The sequence below is a fragment of the Motacilla alba genome, chromosome 14 (genome assembly GCF_015832195.1).
Source record: "Motacilla alba alba isolate MOTALB_02 chromosome 14, Motacilla_alba_V1.0_pri, whole genome shotgun sequence".
Lineage (NCBI taxonomy): Eukaryota > Metazoa > Chordata > Aves > Passeriformes > Motacillidae > Motacilla > Motacilla alba.
In genome coordinates this window covers 16276447-16294353 of record NC_052029.1, presented here as the reverse complement: position 1 = coordinate 16294353, position 17907 = coordinate 16276447, and the positions used below count along the sequence as shown (strand labels likewise).

The 17907-nt window shown below is 54.0% G+C and overlaps 1 protein-coding gene across 1 annotated transcript in view; it reads right to left on the bottom strand.

The window, feature by feature from the left end:
- Nucleotides 1-400: 400 nt before the first annotated feature.
- Nucleotides 401-17907, bottom strand: part of HS3ST4 (heparan sulfate-glucosamine 3-sulfotransferase 4) — a 52307-nt gene continuing 34800 nt past the window's right edge. The window contains exon 2 of the mRNA XM_038151701.1: nt 401-1572. Within this exon, the coding sequence (XP_038007629.1) occupies nt 936-1572 (637 nt within the window). The 3' untranslated portion in view covers nt 401-935. The remainder of the gene's footprint in view (nt 1573-17907) is intronic.

Sequence of the window (17907 nt, the reverse complement as noted above, 5' to 3'; positions counted from 1 at the left end):
TCCCAGGCCTCCACCCTGCAGCCGCCCCCTCGGTCCCCACTGGCAGCGCTGGCTCCAAACCAGGGAGCAGGGCATGGCACAGCCTGGCCAGGAGGAGCTGCGGGGGCACGTGTGGCACCACACTGTGCCTGGGCAGCCTGGCTGGGCAGTGGGAGCCTGGCTCACTCCTGGGCAGCCTGGAGTGTTCTTTCAGCTTCCAGGAGGGTGGAGACCTGGGGGGACCCCAGTTCTGATCTCACTGAGCATCTCAGCAAAGAAGGAACAACTCTCTTCCAACAGTGGAGGTGCACCCATCAGTCAGAGGAGAATTGAGACCAGGTGTCTGTGGCACTTGGTAAATTCTAGTTTTAGTGCAAGAAGTAATTGAAACGTTTGGTGCAAATGAAGTTCCTGTACATAGTTCCTTTGCAGCATAACTGGCTTTATTCCTTCCACACACAAAGACCAGTGTGCATGTGAGTGCACAGGCCTGAATTTACCAGATCTGATGCTGCTGTTTGGGCAAAACTAAAGTGCAGGGCAGGAGAAATCAAATCTATGGGTTTGTCCCAGTGCTGGGTTTTGGGAGCCACCCTCTTGCCAGCTTGCTGTGGCAGGAGGTCTGGACCTGCCTGCCTGGCTGCAAGGGGGACACCAGCAGCAAAACGTCGACACAAAGTGCCCCACCGACCTGAGGAGCCGTGCTCCCCCTGCCTCCTCCTCCTCCTCCCACCTGCCCCTGACCCCCAGTGCTGCAGTGGGGAGAGCCCGAGTGCAGCCCGAGGTGACAGGCCACTACAGTTCCAGAGCTGCATACGTGGGACTTCTGCTGCAGCCCTGGCAACACAAGAGCCTGTTACACATGGGGCTGAGCCTCTGGCCCCAAGAGAGTTTTGGGTCTCAAATGATGATTCACATCCCAAAAACAAAAAATATTTTTTCCTGATTTTGTGGTTCTACTTATCACTTTCTTCCTGCTCCCACTGGAAATCTTGGCCTGTCATTTGGTAAAACATGACATTGAAGGGTTTGTAAAACTTCCGCAGTCTGTGGATGACGTCCGGGTCTATTTTGGGGTGAGTTCGACCCTTGGACTTGCCCAAGCACCGGGGAGCGCTGCTGTCCTCTGGCTTCTTTAGACAGGGAAACCCCTTCGTTTTATTAAAATAAAAATGCTTCTCTGTCACAATCCTCTTGAGGCCTAAGAAGTCCTGGACCTTGGCCATTTCCCCAGCTGGGTCAGTGATGAGCCTCTCACCACTGACAAACAGGATCTGGGAGAGGGGAAAATACTGGAGCCAGTTTTCCAAGTGCAGGGCATAAATCCCAATGCGGATAGCACTCCAGGAGGCATCAATCAGCCCCAGGGTCCGGTTCTTGAAGGCCAGCACCTCGAAGGTGGGGATCTCTGGCTTTTTGGAGAGGGTCTGCGTGTAGTCCGAGATGGCGCGGGTGACGGGGTTGCGCACCACCACGATCAGCTTCGTGTCCTTGGCCATGGAGTGGATGCGCCGCGGGGCCTCGTTGGTCACAAAGTAGCTGGGGGTCTTCTCCATGGTGATCTGGCCCTCCAGCGTCTTGGGCATCACGTTCCTGTGCAAAAGCAGAGGAGGTGGTGAGCGAGGGGCCAGGCAGGGGTGGGCACTTTGTGCAGGTGTTGATGGGACATGCAGGAGGAGAGATGCTGCCACTCCAGACCCAAATCCTCCTGGCTTTGTTTCTCCTCAGCCCCGGCCATGGTGGGCACCCAAAATGTAAAGTCAGCCTTGGTGACACATTATGCAGACAATTTGCCATAGGCGTGTGTAGACCAAAGCTAATTGACACTAAACCTGCACAATACCTGCCTGCTCAGAAGCCATCTGCTCCCATTTGCTCAATTAAGCCTATTCACTCCAGAGCCGTGTACGGAGCGCCGCAGTTCGGATTACACAGGACCTTTTTGTTATGATGACATGCTTTTAAATGTCTCAGCTAATAAAACTTAATACAGAATAAGATCCCTTGCTTCTAGTACAATAATTAAATTTATTTACTATCTTGTGTGTGAGAAAGAATGACTTTTCTTTTATCTCTAATTCACATGCTCTGTCAATAATTAATTGCTGCTGGGTTTTGAGCTTCCTGTGCAAGCACTTTTATTAGCCAAAAGGAATTTGCCTACTGGATAAATTAGCATGTAGCAAGATTTTCCTGGATAGCATATTACCATATTGTAAAATGAAACTGCAGTGAGATAGCAGTTATGTCTAAGAAAATGAAGAGGTAAATTCTTGTCCCAGTGCCACCAGTTAAGGATTATCATAGCCAGCCAGAGGGTTTTAAGCGATCACAGAATCACAGAATAAGCTGAATTGGAAGGGACCCACAAGATGTCCCCTGCAGGAGTGTCACAGCCTCGTTCACACCTGTTGTGCTGCCAGATGGCAGGGGGGCTGGAGGCCGTGCCACAGCCAGGGACCTGCGTGCTGCCCACCCCCAGCCACACCGCGGGCAGCCCCAGCCCTGCCTCAGTGCCAAGGACAGGAACGGGGTCGCTGCCCTCGGGAAGCACCCACGGCCCTGGGCAGATCTCCCGTGTCAGAATGGAGGATGGCGATGCCCACGGCCCTGCAGGATTATCCCTTTGTACTGCAACTATTTTTAGTACAAACATATGGCGAGGAAATAATGCGAATAGGCTTGAAATGGCTCTGTGAGAGCACCTTGGGCAGCGACAGCCGCGGGAATGCTGACGTCAAACTGCTGGGCCCCAGGAAGACCCATTTCAGGAATAACACAGCTGAAGCCTGGAGCAGGAGCAGATGATAGGCACAGCCTGCTAGATGTGCCTGTCAGTGTCGCCTCGTATTTGACTGCTAAAGGCATCAACTGGCTGTAACGCCTCTCTAATTTGTGAATTCACCGCTGGTGCCATCCAGCCCACCAGGCTTGTTCTGCTCAGAACAGGGCTGATGAGGGGTCTCCGGCCAAGGCAAGAGTGAGGGTGGGTTTGCTGCTGCCACAGGGGTGCCAATGTCTTCAGCATTTTGGGTGAAGAGGCTGGCGTTCCTTGGCTGCCCTGTCCTGTTGCAGAACCTTTCCTGTTGAACAGTGTCTCTCTGAGCAGCAGCAATGGCTGCAGGACTCCCTGTCTCAGGGCCAGCACGCTGGGGCCAGGCTCTATAGGGAAACCCATCCCCGTGGCATCAGGTCCCACTGGAGCCGCCTTCCCCATGGCAAGGCACCTGCAAGCCTGTCTTCTGTCCAGAGCACTCTGGTGCTTCATGCATGCCTTGCATCAGCCACTTGAGTAGCAGTGACACGAAGGGAGCAAGGATTAGTCAGAATAATGTATCTTGAGGTATTTATTCCTTTAAGAAAAAAAATTAAGAAAAAATTAAGAGGGATAGGAGCACTTGGGGACTGCAGATGCTGCAGAATTACAGACCAGCTTCCCTGGGGAGTCCAGTACCTGGATTTAACAGCCCTGTGGGAAGGAAGCAGCTTTTGTGGCTATGCACATCACAGCAAGACCCACAGATGATCAGAGATGAGCCCTTGGGTGCCCACTGCTGTCCTGTGGAGGGTGGGGGAGTGGGAGGTGCTGCCACCAGCAGCGCTGCTCCGTGCCCACCCTCACAGCCCACAGCTATCAGCTGGAAGGGGAGGACGGGCAGCGACCCACCTGGGCAAGGACAACAGCCACCACGGTGTCTGCTGCCCAAGCAGCACCAGATGCCCCAGGCCTTTTGGTTTGGTTTGATTAAAACAAACATACTGAGGGTTTATAAAAGAAGCTTGAACAAACATGTTAATTACAACTGCCCCTTCAGATGATGTTACCATAACAAATGGGAGCCAAGAAATTGCAGAGCTAATAATCTGGAAGTGTTGCCACATTTAAGGACTGTGTTTAACTTCGTGCACAATAAAGACAAATAGATGGATGGGCTGGCCCTGAGGAGAGAAAACAGGGAAGCAGGGATCAAGGAAAAGAGGAGCAGAAGCAGATTCAGCATTTGCTGTACAGTTTTAAGCATAAAGCTGGAAGTCACAGTTTATCCTCAGGACACCCTGGCCCTGCAGAGCCCGGAACGACTGTGGCTCTGGGACATACATACAGAAAGGCTTTACCCCAGACTCTGCTGTGTTTCAGAATCCCCGCCATGTGCTGCCCTGCTGGGGCAGGAGCTGCACTGTGCAGGTGAAGGAGGCTCGAGCCTGCAGCCCTAGGGTCGGGTGCCCTGTGTGCAGCCGGCGGCACGCGATAACTGCTGCCAAACAGAGAGCAGCGCACTGCCCGGCCGGCTCCTGCTGCTGGGAATAACAAGGGTGTTAAAGCTGGAGCAACCGAGCCTCTGGCACGGCAGGAATGCTCCTCAGAGCAGTTAACCTTCACAGAGCTGCTGCCATGTGCTCTGCCCTAATTGCGTGTGTGCCGGCGGAATTCTAACCAGCTCTGTGTGCGCAGGCAGAGCAGCGCTGTGCATCGCTCCCCTGCAGCGGCTGGTGCAGAGCAGCCTGCAGCATGGGGCTGGGCCTTTGCTCCCTCTGGAACACATTTTGGCTTTCCCTGCAGTGTTTGGGTCCCTTTCGAGGCCAGCCTGAAGATGCACGGCCAGGGAGGGACCGCAGCTGAGGTGCCTCCACAGGGCAGTGCAGGAGGTGAGGCGCTGGAACCGGACGTGTCTACTCGTGGCTCTGCCACTGGTGTCTCCCCACCTGCACCTCTTCTCTCTTCATCACTGCTCACCTGAAAAAGGGGAGCAGGGACAAGAATCCACCGGCAGGAGCTCTGCTGACACAGGCGTGAGCAAACCCTCTGCTCCCTTACGGGACGGGCGCCATCCCCTTGTGCTTGCAGTACACTGTGCAATGCCAAAGCTGAGCTGTCACGCTGGCCTTGGACCCAGGAATTACCTCGTCCTCCAAGCAGATGATCCAGTACATATTGCACTTGCTTGGGCTTTTGAGATTTCTCTCCTTTCCTGTTCATTCCCCAGTGCTCCTCAGAGGCTGAGGAGGGGCACACTGCTCTGGGCACCCCCAGCACCCCCGAGCTGCACAGGGGCTTGCTGCTCTCCCTCCTTCAGGTTTCTGCTCTGTGCACAGGGGCCCCCAGCCACTGCGGGCGGCAGGCAGGGCAGCTGGCTCCCGCCCGCCCCGGCTTGGAGCAGAGGCCCTCATTGGGAAAATGTGCTGTAGTAATTGCTCTTAACTGCTGGCTTCAAACAAGCTCTTTATTTTCAAAGGATACATTTTATAAATTTGCGAATTTGCATGTTGCCAAAATCCCCTTGTGGTTTATTTAAATCCAGATTATCTTGTTTATTCCTTCAGTCACAGCTGTCATTTATCTCTGTGTAGGCAGCTTGTTCACTATGTTGCAGGTTTCCTGCAATCCCACTCAAAAGGAGTCTTTGTTAACTGTATTTTCATGTTCTCAACAAGAGAAAAAACTTCATAGCAACTCCCAGGGCTTGGGGAATCGCAGGGGAGGACAAGGATTTGCACAGCTGCCATGGAAAGAGAAAATGGCCAGGTGCTGCAAGTGTCACCTGCCCACAGAGCTCCTCTCTGCTGCTCCTTGGGGTGGAGCAAACAGCTGCTTTTGTCTTCTGAAAAGACAAACATGAATCCTTTTTCTTTTTATTATTAACACATTCCGGTATAATTGCTTGAGCTGTCAGCTGTGACCTGCCAGTAATTCAGCAGGCGTGGGACTTTCACGGGGAGAGCGGCATTGCAACTGAGCCCGAGTACGCATTAAAAGCAGAACCCATTTGCTATAAGCCCCCGAGTCAAATCTCTTGTTGAATTTGTTCAAACATAAATTTACAGCTGAATTTACATAGGTTTAATGTTTTATAATCTTTTCAGTCTGTGAATCTATATTCAAGAGTGAGTGCATTAGCTCAGAAATATTGTGCTTAACGCTGAAAATAATTTTAATCTCTCCAAAGTCCAATCCTTTGCACATCACTAAACCTCAGAAGCCAATCCCTTCTAATAAGAGACACAAAACTTGCATCTGTCGCTGCCTAATAGATTCACATTGCTCTAATTCAAACAGCTCACATATGTCTGTTAAAAAACACTAAACACAAATTATAAAGCCCTTTCAGAAAAGTGGGTGCCAGCTCAGACTGGGGGCCAAAGGAACACAGACTATCCCCAGGAGACTCACTGGAAGAGTGTAATGGTTAGGAATTTGGTGGCTGGGAGAAGGGGGTGAACCACCCCTCTCTGTGACTGGCATTCTGCTTCTGCAGGGCAGATTGGTAACCCCAAATTAGGGGCTGCCGGTACCGCTGGTTTCCCTCTCCAGAACAAGGAGCTTTCCCTCTTCCCAGAGTTTCCGAAGCCGTTCACTGTCCATGCAGAACACTCTTGAGAGGAGCAGTTTGGGACTCAAGGACACGTCCTTGCTCTGTGCCAGCCATGTCCCTGCTGAGTTTCTCGCACGGTCCCCGGGCCGTGCAGGATGTGGGAGCCCCGGGCGCCACAGCCGGGCTGGGGGCAGCCCCGGACCCCAGCGCAGCCGGGGAACAAGAAGCAGCTGGGGCTTGGGAGTGTCCCAGTGTCCCTCAGCAGGGCCAGCCCTTCCCCCAGCGCGTCCAGGGCTGCCTGGAGCCGTCCGTCCGTCCGTCCGTCCGTCCGTCCGTCCGTCGGCAGCACGGCCGGCCGGACGCGGTCCCGTTGCCATACCAACGCAGGTGCTAACGCGCGTTGACTCGCGGCGAGCGGAGCCGATCAGAGCACGGCAGCTCGGAGCTGCCATGGCGACCGAGAAGCCGAACGGGAATCCGTGTCAATAGCAAAGGCACCCGAGAGGCGCAAGCGGCCGCGGGGCTGCGGGCCCGGGGGCACCCACCGGCACGGTGCCGCTCGGGGACCCACCGGCCTGCCGCTCCCGGGCCGCTCGGGGACCGCAGGGCAGCTCGGCCGCCACCCCCAGCCCCTGCACTCCACGGGGCGCAGCTGCCCCGCTCCCTCCCTCCTGCCCCCTGCCCGCTGCCCTGCCGCAGGGCCGGCGCCGCTCCGCGCAGCGCCCGCGGGGAGCCCCGCCGTGCCGGCCGGGGGTGCCGCTCCGAGCACCGCTGCAGCCGCACCCCCGGACGTGAGGAAAGCGCCTTCGGAGCACAGCCTGTTCCTAATGCGATTTCTCACAATATCGCCTGGTCTAGAGTCCAGCGATCCCCATGAAAGGGCTTCTGTATCTCCACAAAATGCAAAATCTTTAACGGCTCATTGGCATGTGCTTAAGTTGGCCTGGATAAGGAGTTACTCCTGAGAACCTGCTATTGATTCTGTCAAGGATTCAAAGGTTTTATAGGCATCGCTCAAGATCTCTTTAGTACTTGTACCTTCTTAATGGCTCTCATCACCACTGGAGCTGGAAACGTCCCCCAGCACCCGGGGAAGCAGCTGACTGTGCCAGGAACCGGGCCACGCTGCTGTCCGGGAGTGTGGCTGCCCTCCAGACGGCCGGGCAAGCCTCCTTGGCAGCCTGAGAGGAGAGGAGAGGAGAGGAGAGCCCGCGGCTCCTCCGGGGTCTTTCAGAAGGTGGGGCAGATAGCGGGGCTAGTGAAAGGGGCGGGGGGCAAACTGCACCCAGGAAGTCTCCTCTCCTCCTACCACTCTGCAACAAAATCAGTGGGCAGGTGGCTGAATAGCAGACAAAAATATAAATATGCTCTGATTTCACAGGGACCATCTGGCTCAGGCATGATAGGTGGGTAGGAATGCTATAATCATGGAGCAGAGTACTAAGCTGATCCATTAAAGTCTTTTAGCAGAAGCAACTACGGAACCTATATTAATCTGGCAATGCTTTGTGAGCAGACATCACAAGGTTAGATCCATTCAGCTGCAATTAAAACCAACCCTCGCTGATCAGGCTAGCTGGGAGAGCTGCTGCAGCCTTGTGTTCCCCAAGGCTCTCATGACTATAGACTGTTGATACTTGCACAATGTAATCTGAAATTATGATCCTAATGCTAAACCTTGCTTTCTTCTGTTCTTTCCTCAAGTGGAACTCCTCTGGGATGTGGCTGCTGCCTTGTGCCCAAATCCCTTGCCTGCACGGCTCTCACACAAATTGGATAGGCTCAGGTTAGTGCTGTGGGGTTCCTCATGGGGAAGTGCCTGACATTGTTTGACCAGGGATAAATTTGGCCCAATCTCCCAATCTCTCCAATTTTAGTGCAAGATTTATTGTTGGTCAGCAGTCAGCCATGGAACGGGTTGTGAAAAAGGGTGGAAATGTGTATTTCTAGCCCCTTTGCTGTCAAAATTGTTTTGACGAAGTCTCACTACCATTCCCTACTGGAGCCCACGATCCTGTTCCTGGGAATCTCTTCGTGTCATCAACTGGATTTAGTTACTATACTAGTCACAGTTATAGCAAAGTGCTGGCATGAGAGCTCACGGGCAGGCAGGGGTGAGGCCTGCCCCCTCTCACTGAGGACGTTCAAGTCAAACTAGTCTGCTCCCAGTGCAGATTTCCCTTCAACACAGGAGCTCAAGCCCTCTCGGTGCCAGTTCACTCACTTTACACTGGCTTTTCTTGCCCCACGGCAGTGCTCAGCTACGGGGCAGAGCTCCATGAAATGCTGATGCACATGCAGTCTCTGCAGGACAGAAACCCCTCTGAAACATGCAACGCAGTGCACCTTGCTGGCAGCAGCCATCACACACGCTCCCTTCCCACGCCCTCGGCATTCCCGCTCTGGGAGATCAGCACCAACATGCAGCAGGACCCCCAGCACCAGCCGTGTTCTTCCTGCCCCAGGCGGAGCCTCAGGAGCCCGCACGGACGCCCGTGCAGGAGTGTTCCACCCAGGAGTGCTCCCACCCGGCCCAGCCCCGACGGCTGCTGAGCGATGCCTGGGGAAGTTTCAAGACGGTCAAAGTCAGATGCTGCTGGTATTGCAGGACCTGGAACAGCCAGCTGGATGTGGGAAAGCCGCAGCTCATGGGGAGAGCTCTGTGCACACCGTGCCGCTGACACCTAACACTGGTCAGACTCGGCTGGGTGGTCAAATCACTCCAGTTTCCCAAAGATAGGATGAGCCCTCCCCAAAGAAGGCCAGGGAAATAAAATAATAAAATATAGTGGTTTGGAGCTGCATATCCTGAGAAGTCCTTTTTCATCTTCTGGAAAATTTAATTCTACCAGGAAAAACACCCTGGCAATAATGGCTGCCTAAGTGAAAGCACCACAGCTGTATCATACTAAAAGCTTTTCAGGGAAAAGAGTAAATAAATTCTATTCTTCAGATGTATCTGGATGTTATCCTAACGCAGTGCCAGAGTAATAGGTAAGCCATCAACAGCTAAAAGGCTGGGAATTGTTATGGAGGAGCGATACTGCCGAAGAGGCTGAAAACAGCAGTAATGGTTCACATCCTGTGCTGAGCAGCCGGGGAGGGAGAGGGGCTCCTGCCCTCCTGGCAGAGGGACCAGCTTAGAAAGGCTGGACACAAAACCCCCATCAGGGCTGCCACAGGAGCCCCAGGCAGGTCAGAGGTGGTGGCCAGAGCATGACCCTCTGCACCCTCACACCTGCAGTTTCCCGTTCCTTTTCTAGCTGTCAGTGAGATGGATCCATGCGAGCCATCGGTGCTGCGGGCAGAGCAGCTGCAGGGCAGCCGGGGAGGTCACGGGCTCTCAGCAGCTGCTGGAGCTAGCAAAGCCAGCTCCAAATCCCTCCACAGAGACACTGAGTGGCGAGATCTTCCCAACCGCATTAGCCTCTCAACTGTACACAGCACGATACCCCACTGTTTAATCTGCAGAGGACCAGTGTTTGCATCCAGCCCCTGGAGCCCAGCAGAGGCCCTGGGCAGAGCCCAGTGCTCCCCTTGCTGCTGCAGGCAGCAGTGCACACCGGTGCCCCAGCCCTCCTCTGCCTCCTCCCCATGCCAGTGGGAACCAGGTCAGTTCCAGCATCAGGCAAGTCCTGCAGTGGCCAAGGCACCTCCCAAAACAACTGCCAAGGACTGCACAGATCCAAGACTTGTCCATTCCCACTCCAGAGCTGCTCCTCTGCCCCTGGAGGGAGTGATGCCAGCCAGGCTGCTGCCGAGGGCACAGCTATTTATTATTTGCTTCTGTTGATTATTTTTGGGTTTAAGTTCATTTATTATGTATGCAAGAATGGTAATACACTGGCATCTGAATGTCTTTTAGGCATACAATATCCTTATTATTCAAAGTGGTTTTTCCTCCATAATTGAATGGTTTACCTTATTATTACACTATGTTAATGACCCAGCATTTCCATTTTTCTATAGGATGCTTAATTGTAAGCAAAGTGCAATCAGAATCAGAGATGCCATCTGTAATTGACAGCATCATAATAACAGCCAGAATTGCAGGAATGAAGTACCAAAATAAGTAAGAGTGGGGAGAAAGCCGCCCTGAAACCCCTCAGGAAGCTGATCTGGGCTGGGACAGAGCCCGCCCACACAGGATCCTCTCCCCAAACTCTGACAGTTTGGGCATTAACAGAGATAGAGTGCTATTGATATCAGTTTGTACATTTAATCAGTTTTTTTGCAGTTTTCAGCGAGATGTGAACTATATCCCTGTCCAAGGCATTTGGTTCAAATCAGCTGAGACAGAGAATAATCAAGATTTATGATTCTCATTCTGACTCGGATCACACAGTCAGTGCAAACGGTACCGCAGAGCTTCCTCCCTGGGCCCCAGTGACATCCCTCTGCTTGCCCTCACACCGTGATTTAATGTCCATCCCAGGGACTGTCACGATGCTGCTGCAGCTCCAGATAATGTGGCTCCAGGCTCTCTCCACTGTCCCCAGGGGTGGCACTTGAGGGGCACCCCAACCCAGTTTGGGGCTGGTTGGCAGAAATCAGTAAAACAGCACTTTGCAAAATAAAAGGCAATTCATCTTGCTGTGCCTCCCAGCACAGCCTAGAGCAGCCTGGAGCAGGAGCAGCCTGTGGCATGTCTGCCCTCTCTTGCCCAGAGCATCCCTGCTGGGGAAGCACGTCCTGGGTTCTCAGAGGGGAATCATACCTACCCCTGAAGAGTCAGGGGCCCAGGAGCAAAGCGAGCGCTGCAGCTGGGCAGGGAAGGGCCAGGGATAGCTCCGGAGGCAGCTCCCAGCAGCAGCAAGGGCTGTCAGCACATCCCACAGGCAGCTCCATTTCCAGGGGCTCAGCAGCAGCCAGGGAGCCAGAGCTCTCCAAGAGCTCAGCTGGGAAGTGAATGTTTAGATAAAAACTAAATGATCCAAAACCAACTCTAATAAAACCAGCCAGGTGATGGGAACAGAGCAATGGTGAGGCCGTTTCCAAGCCACTTTGGAGGCAGCCATGCTGTGTGCTGCTGGCTGGCCAGAGTGTGCTGACGCTGGCTCCAGGGATGCTCTGGTGAGCTCCTGCCCAGACATCTGCTGCCGCCAGTACAGGATGGGGAGCCCAGGCCGGGCAGTCCAGCCACAGCTGCGGAGGAGGGTCCTGGCTCATCCACCCTGCCCGGCAGAGCTGGGAGTTCCCCTCTCTGGGCAGCACAGCGCCAGCAGCTCAGCCCAGAACCCCGTGCCACAGCTCTCCAGCGTGTGGCCGTGGGAGGAGAGTGTTGTGATCCTGCTGCCCCGAGGCTCCACGCAGGAATGGGGTGATGGGAGCTCATCTGACAGAGGGCTGGGCAGGGCTCCTCTGCCTCCCGCCCTGCTCGCAGTGCGGGCAGCAGCACCAGGCAGCAGGGCTGTCCTGCTGGTCCTGCTCCCTGCTCGGGGGCCCTGCTGCCTTCTGTCTCAGCAGGGCTTGCTCAGCCACCTTTCCCCACACGCTGTGTGCAGCACCACTCAGGGTTAGCCAGGGCTCTCTGTTAATTCACACATGTAGTGTAACATCCAAGTGAGTGAAAAAACAGCCTGGTGCCACTCCAGTCAATAGAGTAAACAATTCCTGGTTTGGATAAACAGAATTACTAGTGTTGAAGAGCTCTGGGCAGCACTGCACAGTCTGATTAGTGTAAATGCTAAACACAAACCAATTAACACTCTCTAAGTCTGCTTATCTCATGTCACTTAGTGCTAAAATAAAGGCTAACACTAAATACACACATTGATTTAGCCATTAAATCTAGCATCACTCAAAACATCTCATTATATCACCGAGAAACAAATATAGTCACCTGAATTTTCAGAAGCTGCTGTATTATGAACAATGACTCAATTGCTCCATCCTGCACTAGGGAGTCCCTGCTCATTCTGAGAACAGACTGATACAGCTTCACCCAAAAATCAAACCTGGGCCACAGGCAGGGGTGACAGGGGACATCCCTGCAACCCCCCAGGCAGGGCTGCTGTGGAAGCACCCGGGGCTGGTGCTGTGCCACCAGCTGCAGTGCCCAGTGCAAACACCACCACCACTACCACAACTGCCTGGCCAGTGCCAGCCATGGATCCCAGGCACCCATCAGCCCTGCTAAGGAAGAGGAAAGACTCTGCACAGCCCCAGCAAACCCCACCAGATGCCAGTGCACTTTTTGAGAGCAGAACCAGCACTGACAGAACATCCACCTCAGTCCCTGAAGAACCAAAGCTACTTTGGGTTTGATTTGGGCTTTATTTGGGCTTTTCTTCAACTAGAAATTATTGAAAGCTGGTATGAGGGAAGCTGATGATAGGAATAGCCTGTCTGGGGGTATCCTGCCCTAAGAAGCACTGGTAGCAGGCAGGGAAGGATGTGTGGATGTTAGCAGGCAGTGTGAGATGTTTACATTCCTAATTACAAGGGCTAAGTCTTCGCTTTGGCCAGGTATCCCTTCTGCAGACAAGGTTAATGGGATGTGAGAGACCACAGCTGCCACAGCACCAAGTGAGGAGGACAGGCAAGAGACAGCAGCATTAATCAGCAAGGAGCCATGCAAAAATGGTTATCTCAAGCTGTTTGGAGGCACAGAGTAAAAATAAATCTCCCTGAGTTTAATATTCTGCCAGTCAGCTCCTTTTTGTAGGTGGAATCTATTAAAAATTATCTTTCTGCTAAAATGCTAAAGTGTTTCTGACATTTAACAGCTTGCTTCGAGCAAAAAGGTGCAATAAATACATAGGAGAGCTAATTGGCACCAGAACATCCAACATCCACCCAGCACGAGCAAGCACTGCTGTGTCAGCTCCCAATGCCTGTGGCAGAGCCCAGCGCCTGCCCTGAGAGTGGTGCCCCTGCTGCCATGTGCCCTGCTCACCTGGGGGAGCTGGAAGGTTCCCACCAGCACCCAGCATCTGCAGATGGAGTGGCTGGAGCCGAGGGTCTGGGGGACACGTGCTGCAATCTGGTCCTACCCAAGTCTCCACTGCGAGGTACTTGGTTGCTGCAAGATGCAGAAGGAGCTGCTTGGCAATGTGGTCTCAATAAAAATTAATGCTTTAACAAGAAGCCAAATAGCTACGGCTAATGTTCTTCTGAATGAGATCTAAATTTTATTCATAAGCATCAGTGTCAGGACTAAAATAACAGTTTTATGGACACCATGAGCATAAACAGCTCTGCTGATTCAAAAACAGAAACTGCACTTCTGAATGAATCAACGTGTTCATTTGGAACAAAAGCACTGTTCCAAACACATGCCTCAAATAAAAGAGAAAGCCAGAGAGTGCTCTCCTGGTGAGTCTGCTTCCAAGGAATGCACTGCAGAGGGGAAGGGAGATCAGGGAACAGTGATTGGGAATGTGCTAGGGAGAAGGAGCAGGGCACACTCAAGGACTGACTGGGACAAGGCTGGAGGTGGGGTGGGATGGTGTTTCCACCTCATCTGCATGTGGAAAAGAATCACAGGTGAAAAAGAAGAGTGCTACACTCCTGCAGAAATCCCTGCCGAGCTCCAGCATTCAGGACTGGATGTCTCTGGCAAATGGTTGAAATGGCCTTTGTTTATTTGAGGTCAATGCCTTGGAAAAGGGCAACAGCCATATGGCTAACAAGTAATTGATAAGAGATTTTTAGAAAAATACCTGTTGGAGAGTGGGCTCAGACAGACAGAAGTCAGGTAGCCCACAGTGTGGCATGCATGTGTGGGCAGTGGCATGGCCACGCTGGCCAGAGGCTCCAGAGCATGGCTGAAATGGGGGTGGAAAACACATTGTATATTCAGTGAGGAGTTTGCTGTCAGGCTGCTAGTGGAGCCTCTGGACAATTTGTTTACTTCACAAAGCCAATTAAGGGTCACGCGAGAGGGAAGCACCAGCTCCAGCATCCCCATTCCCACACCCCTTCTGCAAATGGGAACAGGACCAACAGGACTGAGCACTTCCAGTCAGCACTGAAACATCCCAGATATCATGATCCTTGTCCAGCCCTGAGAGCCCAGGCTCCTGAGATGAGCCAACCCCTGCACTGGGCAGCTCCCAGTCTCCCAACAGTCCTGTGAGCTCGGGTTCTGCAGGGAGTCTCTCTCTGGGAGAGCCTGGCTTTGCTGCTGCAGTGCTTCCCATAACTGGGGCAATATATCTGTGGCCACAAATGAAAGATCAATATTTATTTAACAGACACACTACCCTTTAGAGGCCCTTAATTGTAAATTAATCATCATTAACTGGCAGTAATTGAACACGCTGAAAGCTGTGATCGCAGCTATCCCCCACAGCAGGGTTTGGCGCCAGCAGAGGGGAGTGGGATGGAGCTCAGAGCTGGCAGAGGGACCCACAGGGGCCCCGCAGGGATGCACAGGCACTGCTGCAGCCAGAGGTTTGCTCAGCCATAGAGCCCAGCAGTGGTGGGCACAGCTGCGTGGGCTGCGGACCCCCAGAGAACGAGGGGTGAGCCCTGGAGCAGGCAAGTGCCTCTCTGCTGCAGCAGCCCCACAGCCCCCAGCAGGGCACACTCTGGACCTCTGGCCCCAGTCTCAGCTCCAGCTGGGAAGGCAGTGTGCCTCAGGCCAGACCAGCCCCCGGCCTGTGTGTCCAGCACAGAGGCTGAGAAGGGAAAGGAGAGGGGTGACAGGGACATCAAAGGGAAGGAAGACACGGCTCTGCCCTGCCTGCCGGGAAGCACCTGTCCAGCGCCCATCAGCACCCGCACACAATTCTGATGCTGCTCGTCTGCTCAGTGCATGCTGCCTGCTGGAGGCACAGCTGGTGGCAGACTCCAGGCCCAGGGGATCCCTTCCCTTTGGGAGGGAGAAACTGCGGTTTGTTTCCTTCCAGATTTCACAGGAATACAGACCAGCAGTGCAAGCACCAGCTCTTGCTCCCTGGCTCAGAGCCATGGGGCATGAGCCTGCCCACAGGCTGCTGCCAGGGGGATCCAGCGGGACACAAGCAGATGCACAGCCACCAGCACAAGTGTTTTGGAGAGCGCTGCTTTTCAGACACCCTTGAACACTGGAGGGCTTTGGAGGTACCAGTGTGCTCTCTAGTCTGGGGCTTTGGGAGGCTCTACCCTGTTTCTGGTGTCACTGTGATTAAGAAACAAAATCTAACATCGTCCTTGGTGTGAACACAGGCGAGTGCACTGGCCCCAGTGCCAGCGGGCTGTGTGGGGCGAGCTGGCAGAAGGAAACGCAAATTCTCTTTCTGTAAGGATGACAGTGGCACGAATGCTGACTTTATTAAAATGCAGAATTATTTCAGGGCCCTTTGTTTAGCTCAGAGCCTGGAGGTAATTTATGCACAGGGATGGAGCAGCAAGGGCTGTGCTCGGCTGCCTGGCACTGCCAGCAGTTCTTGGCTGTGCTCCTGGTGTGAAGGCTTTCCAGCTCTGGAGGGAAGGTCTGGGAAGCCACAGTCTCGCTGCTTGCTCTTGCTGAAGAATTCTTCCTGTCCTCACAGCTCCTGTGTACAGCTGCTGTGGATGGAGGCTTTAACACAGAGTCTAATTAAGTGCTCGCTAATCAAGTCAGCTGGTCTTGTGTCCAGAGACATTCCCTCTCTGCCTGCCCTCCTCCTGCTGCTCAGAAACAGCCTGACTGCGCCCACGTGCCATCCCCGAGAGCTGGTGAGGGCATCCTCCCGTGCTTCCCCACGGCTCCCCTGGCAACAAAGCAGGACCACTGCCACACCGAAGCCTGGCCAAGGAACCTTTCGAGCCATGGGCAGCGAGGAGGGGCCCTACCCTCTGCCCCACCATGGCTGTGATCTGCTCCTGTGAGCTGCGGCCACCAAACACTTCTGCCCTGCCCCAAGTACCCTCAGGTGGGGCAGTTCATTGATTTTGCAGCCCATGAATTCTCTTTGGACTTGGAAACTCTCAAGGCAATCTCAGCTTCTGCAAATTCTCATCAAAACTTGGGACTTAGCTGGCACTTCCACTGCTTTGGCTTCTGTATCAAAGGGACGTATGCAGGATTTGGCAGAAGAAATTCCTGAACCTGGCACAGAGATGACAATTAGTTTCTTATGAATAAATACTACAGCTTGGAAGGATGAGGTTCAGAACGCCAGCATGGCTGGAGCTGTCCTGGTCCCATAAACAGCTGCGGGGCTCCTGCAAAGGTACAGGGAGAGCATGAGGCAGGGCTTTCCCACAAGCAACAGAAGGCAAACAGAAGAGAGGTCTCAAGGTGCCTGAACAGCAGCAGTAAGCTCACTTGCTCATCACCACAGTCCTGGGAGAGGGTTGTGGTGGCTCAGTTGGAGCTGGCTGAAGGCTCAGACCACTGCATTTCAGATGAACAGGTTCAGCCAGGTGCTGGAGTGAAGCAGCACAGCCCAGGGGCACAGAGGGATGCCAGGATCTGTCCTGGCAGCAGCTGGGGACTGCTGCAGCAGCACGGGGCGCAGGGACTAACGCCAGGCCCTTCACCTCTGCCAACCATCACTGCAAAGGCAAACAGAGGCTGCTGGAGCTTGCTGACAGGGAGGTTTATTGAAATGAAACCTTTGCAGCAGGTTATGTGCTCTTGTTTTGAAGAGTTTAAACCATGTCCAAGATCAGGCTAGATTAAATCCTTGACTTCCACTACTGCCCAGGAAGCCTCATCTAGGCTGATTCACGTTTTCATCTGCATGCTAATGCTGGGCTTTAATCAGCAAGGAAACCTTCCAGCACACTGCTTCAAAGGTAAATGTCTGCAGTGGAAGACACACAGGGAGGAAGCCCCTGCCAGCTTCTCTCCCCCTCCCATGCCACATACACCAGATTTGCTATATCTCAGCTGACAGGACGTGGGGGCTCTGCTGCCTAACCCCATGAGCTGCACGGCTGGCATGAGGCTGCGCGCCGCTGGGGCTGTGCTTGGGGAATGTTACCATGTTTGACACAAAGTCTGGCTTCACTGAGCCAGGACTATCACCTGGTAAAGCTGCTGTGCCCAGACAGCACAGGCAGAGCAGAGGGCCTGCTATTAGCAGGGGAAGGAGCTGGGGAATAAATCCATGACTTCTGCTTTTGTGCAGGCGGAGTGCAGATTTACGTGTCAGAAGATCCATGCAGCGTGTGTGACTCCTAGATCCCACCCCGCCCCTCACACATCGATCCCGGCAGCTGGTCACAGCCCGCAGGCTGACAGGAGGAGGGATGGAGCGCCGGGAGCGCGGAGACGGGAGCCTGAGCCAGCCACCCTTCTGGAGGGAGATACTATTCTTAGGCGGGTATTTGGAGGCAGTTCAGAGGAACCTGCCTTGTCACACTTTTAAATTCCTCTCTCTGCAGTGGCACGGTGACAGAAGCCTTCCCGTATGGTGCCGTGGGAGGGAAAGCTTCCGCCCGCCATCGCCGGCGGCGGATGCCAGCAGCGCTGGGCACCTGCCACCACGGGGCTGGCACCCCGAGCTGCGCCGGCTGCTCAGGGCAGCCTCAGCCCCAGCAGGGCAGCGCTGGAAGCAGGCTCCCCGCACCGGGCGTCTTCCTGGCCACAGAGCACCGATTCACAGCACTCAAACACCCCGTCTCAACCCCCAAGTATCCCGCTTCCCTAAACCTCTTCACTTCTCATTCCTCACATGCCGACCTCCTTGCTACACATGCC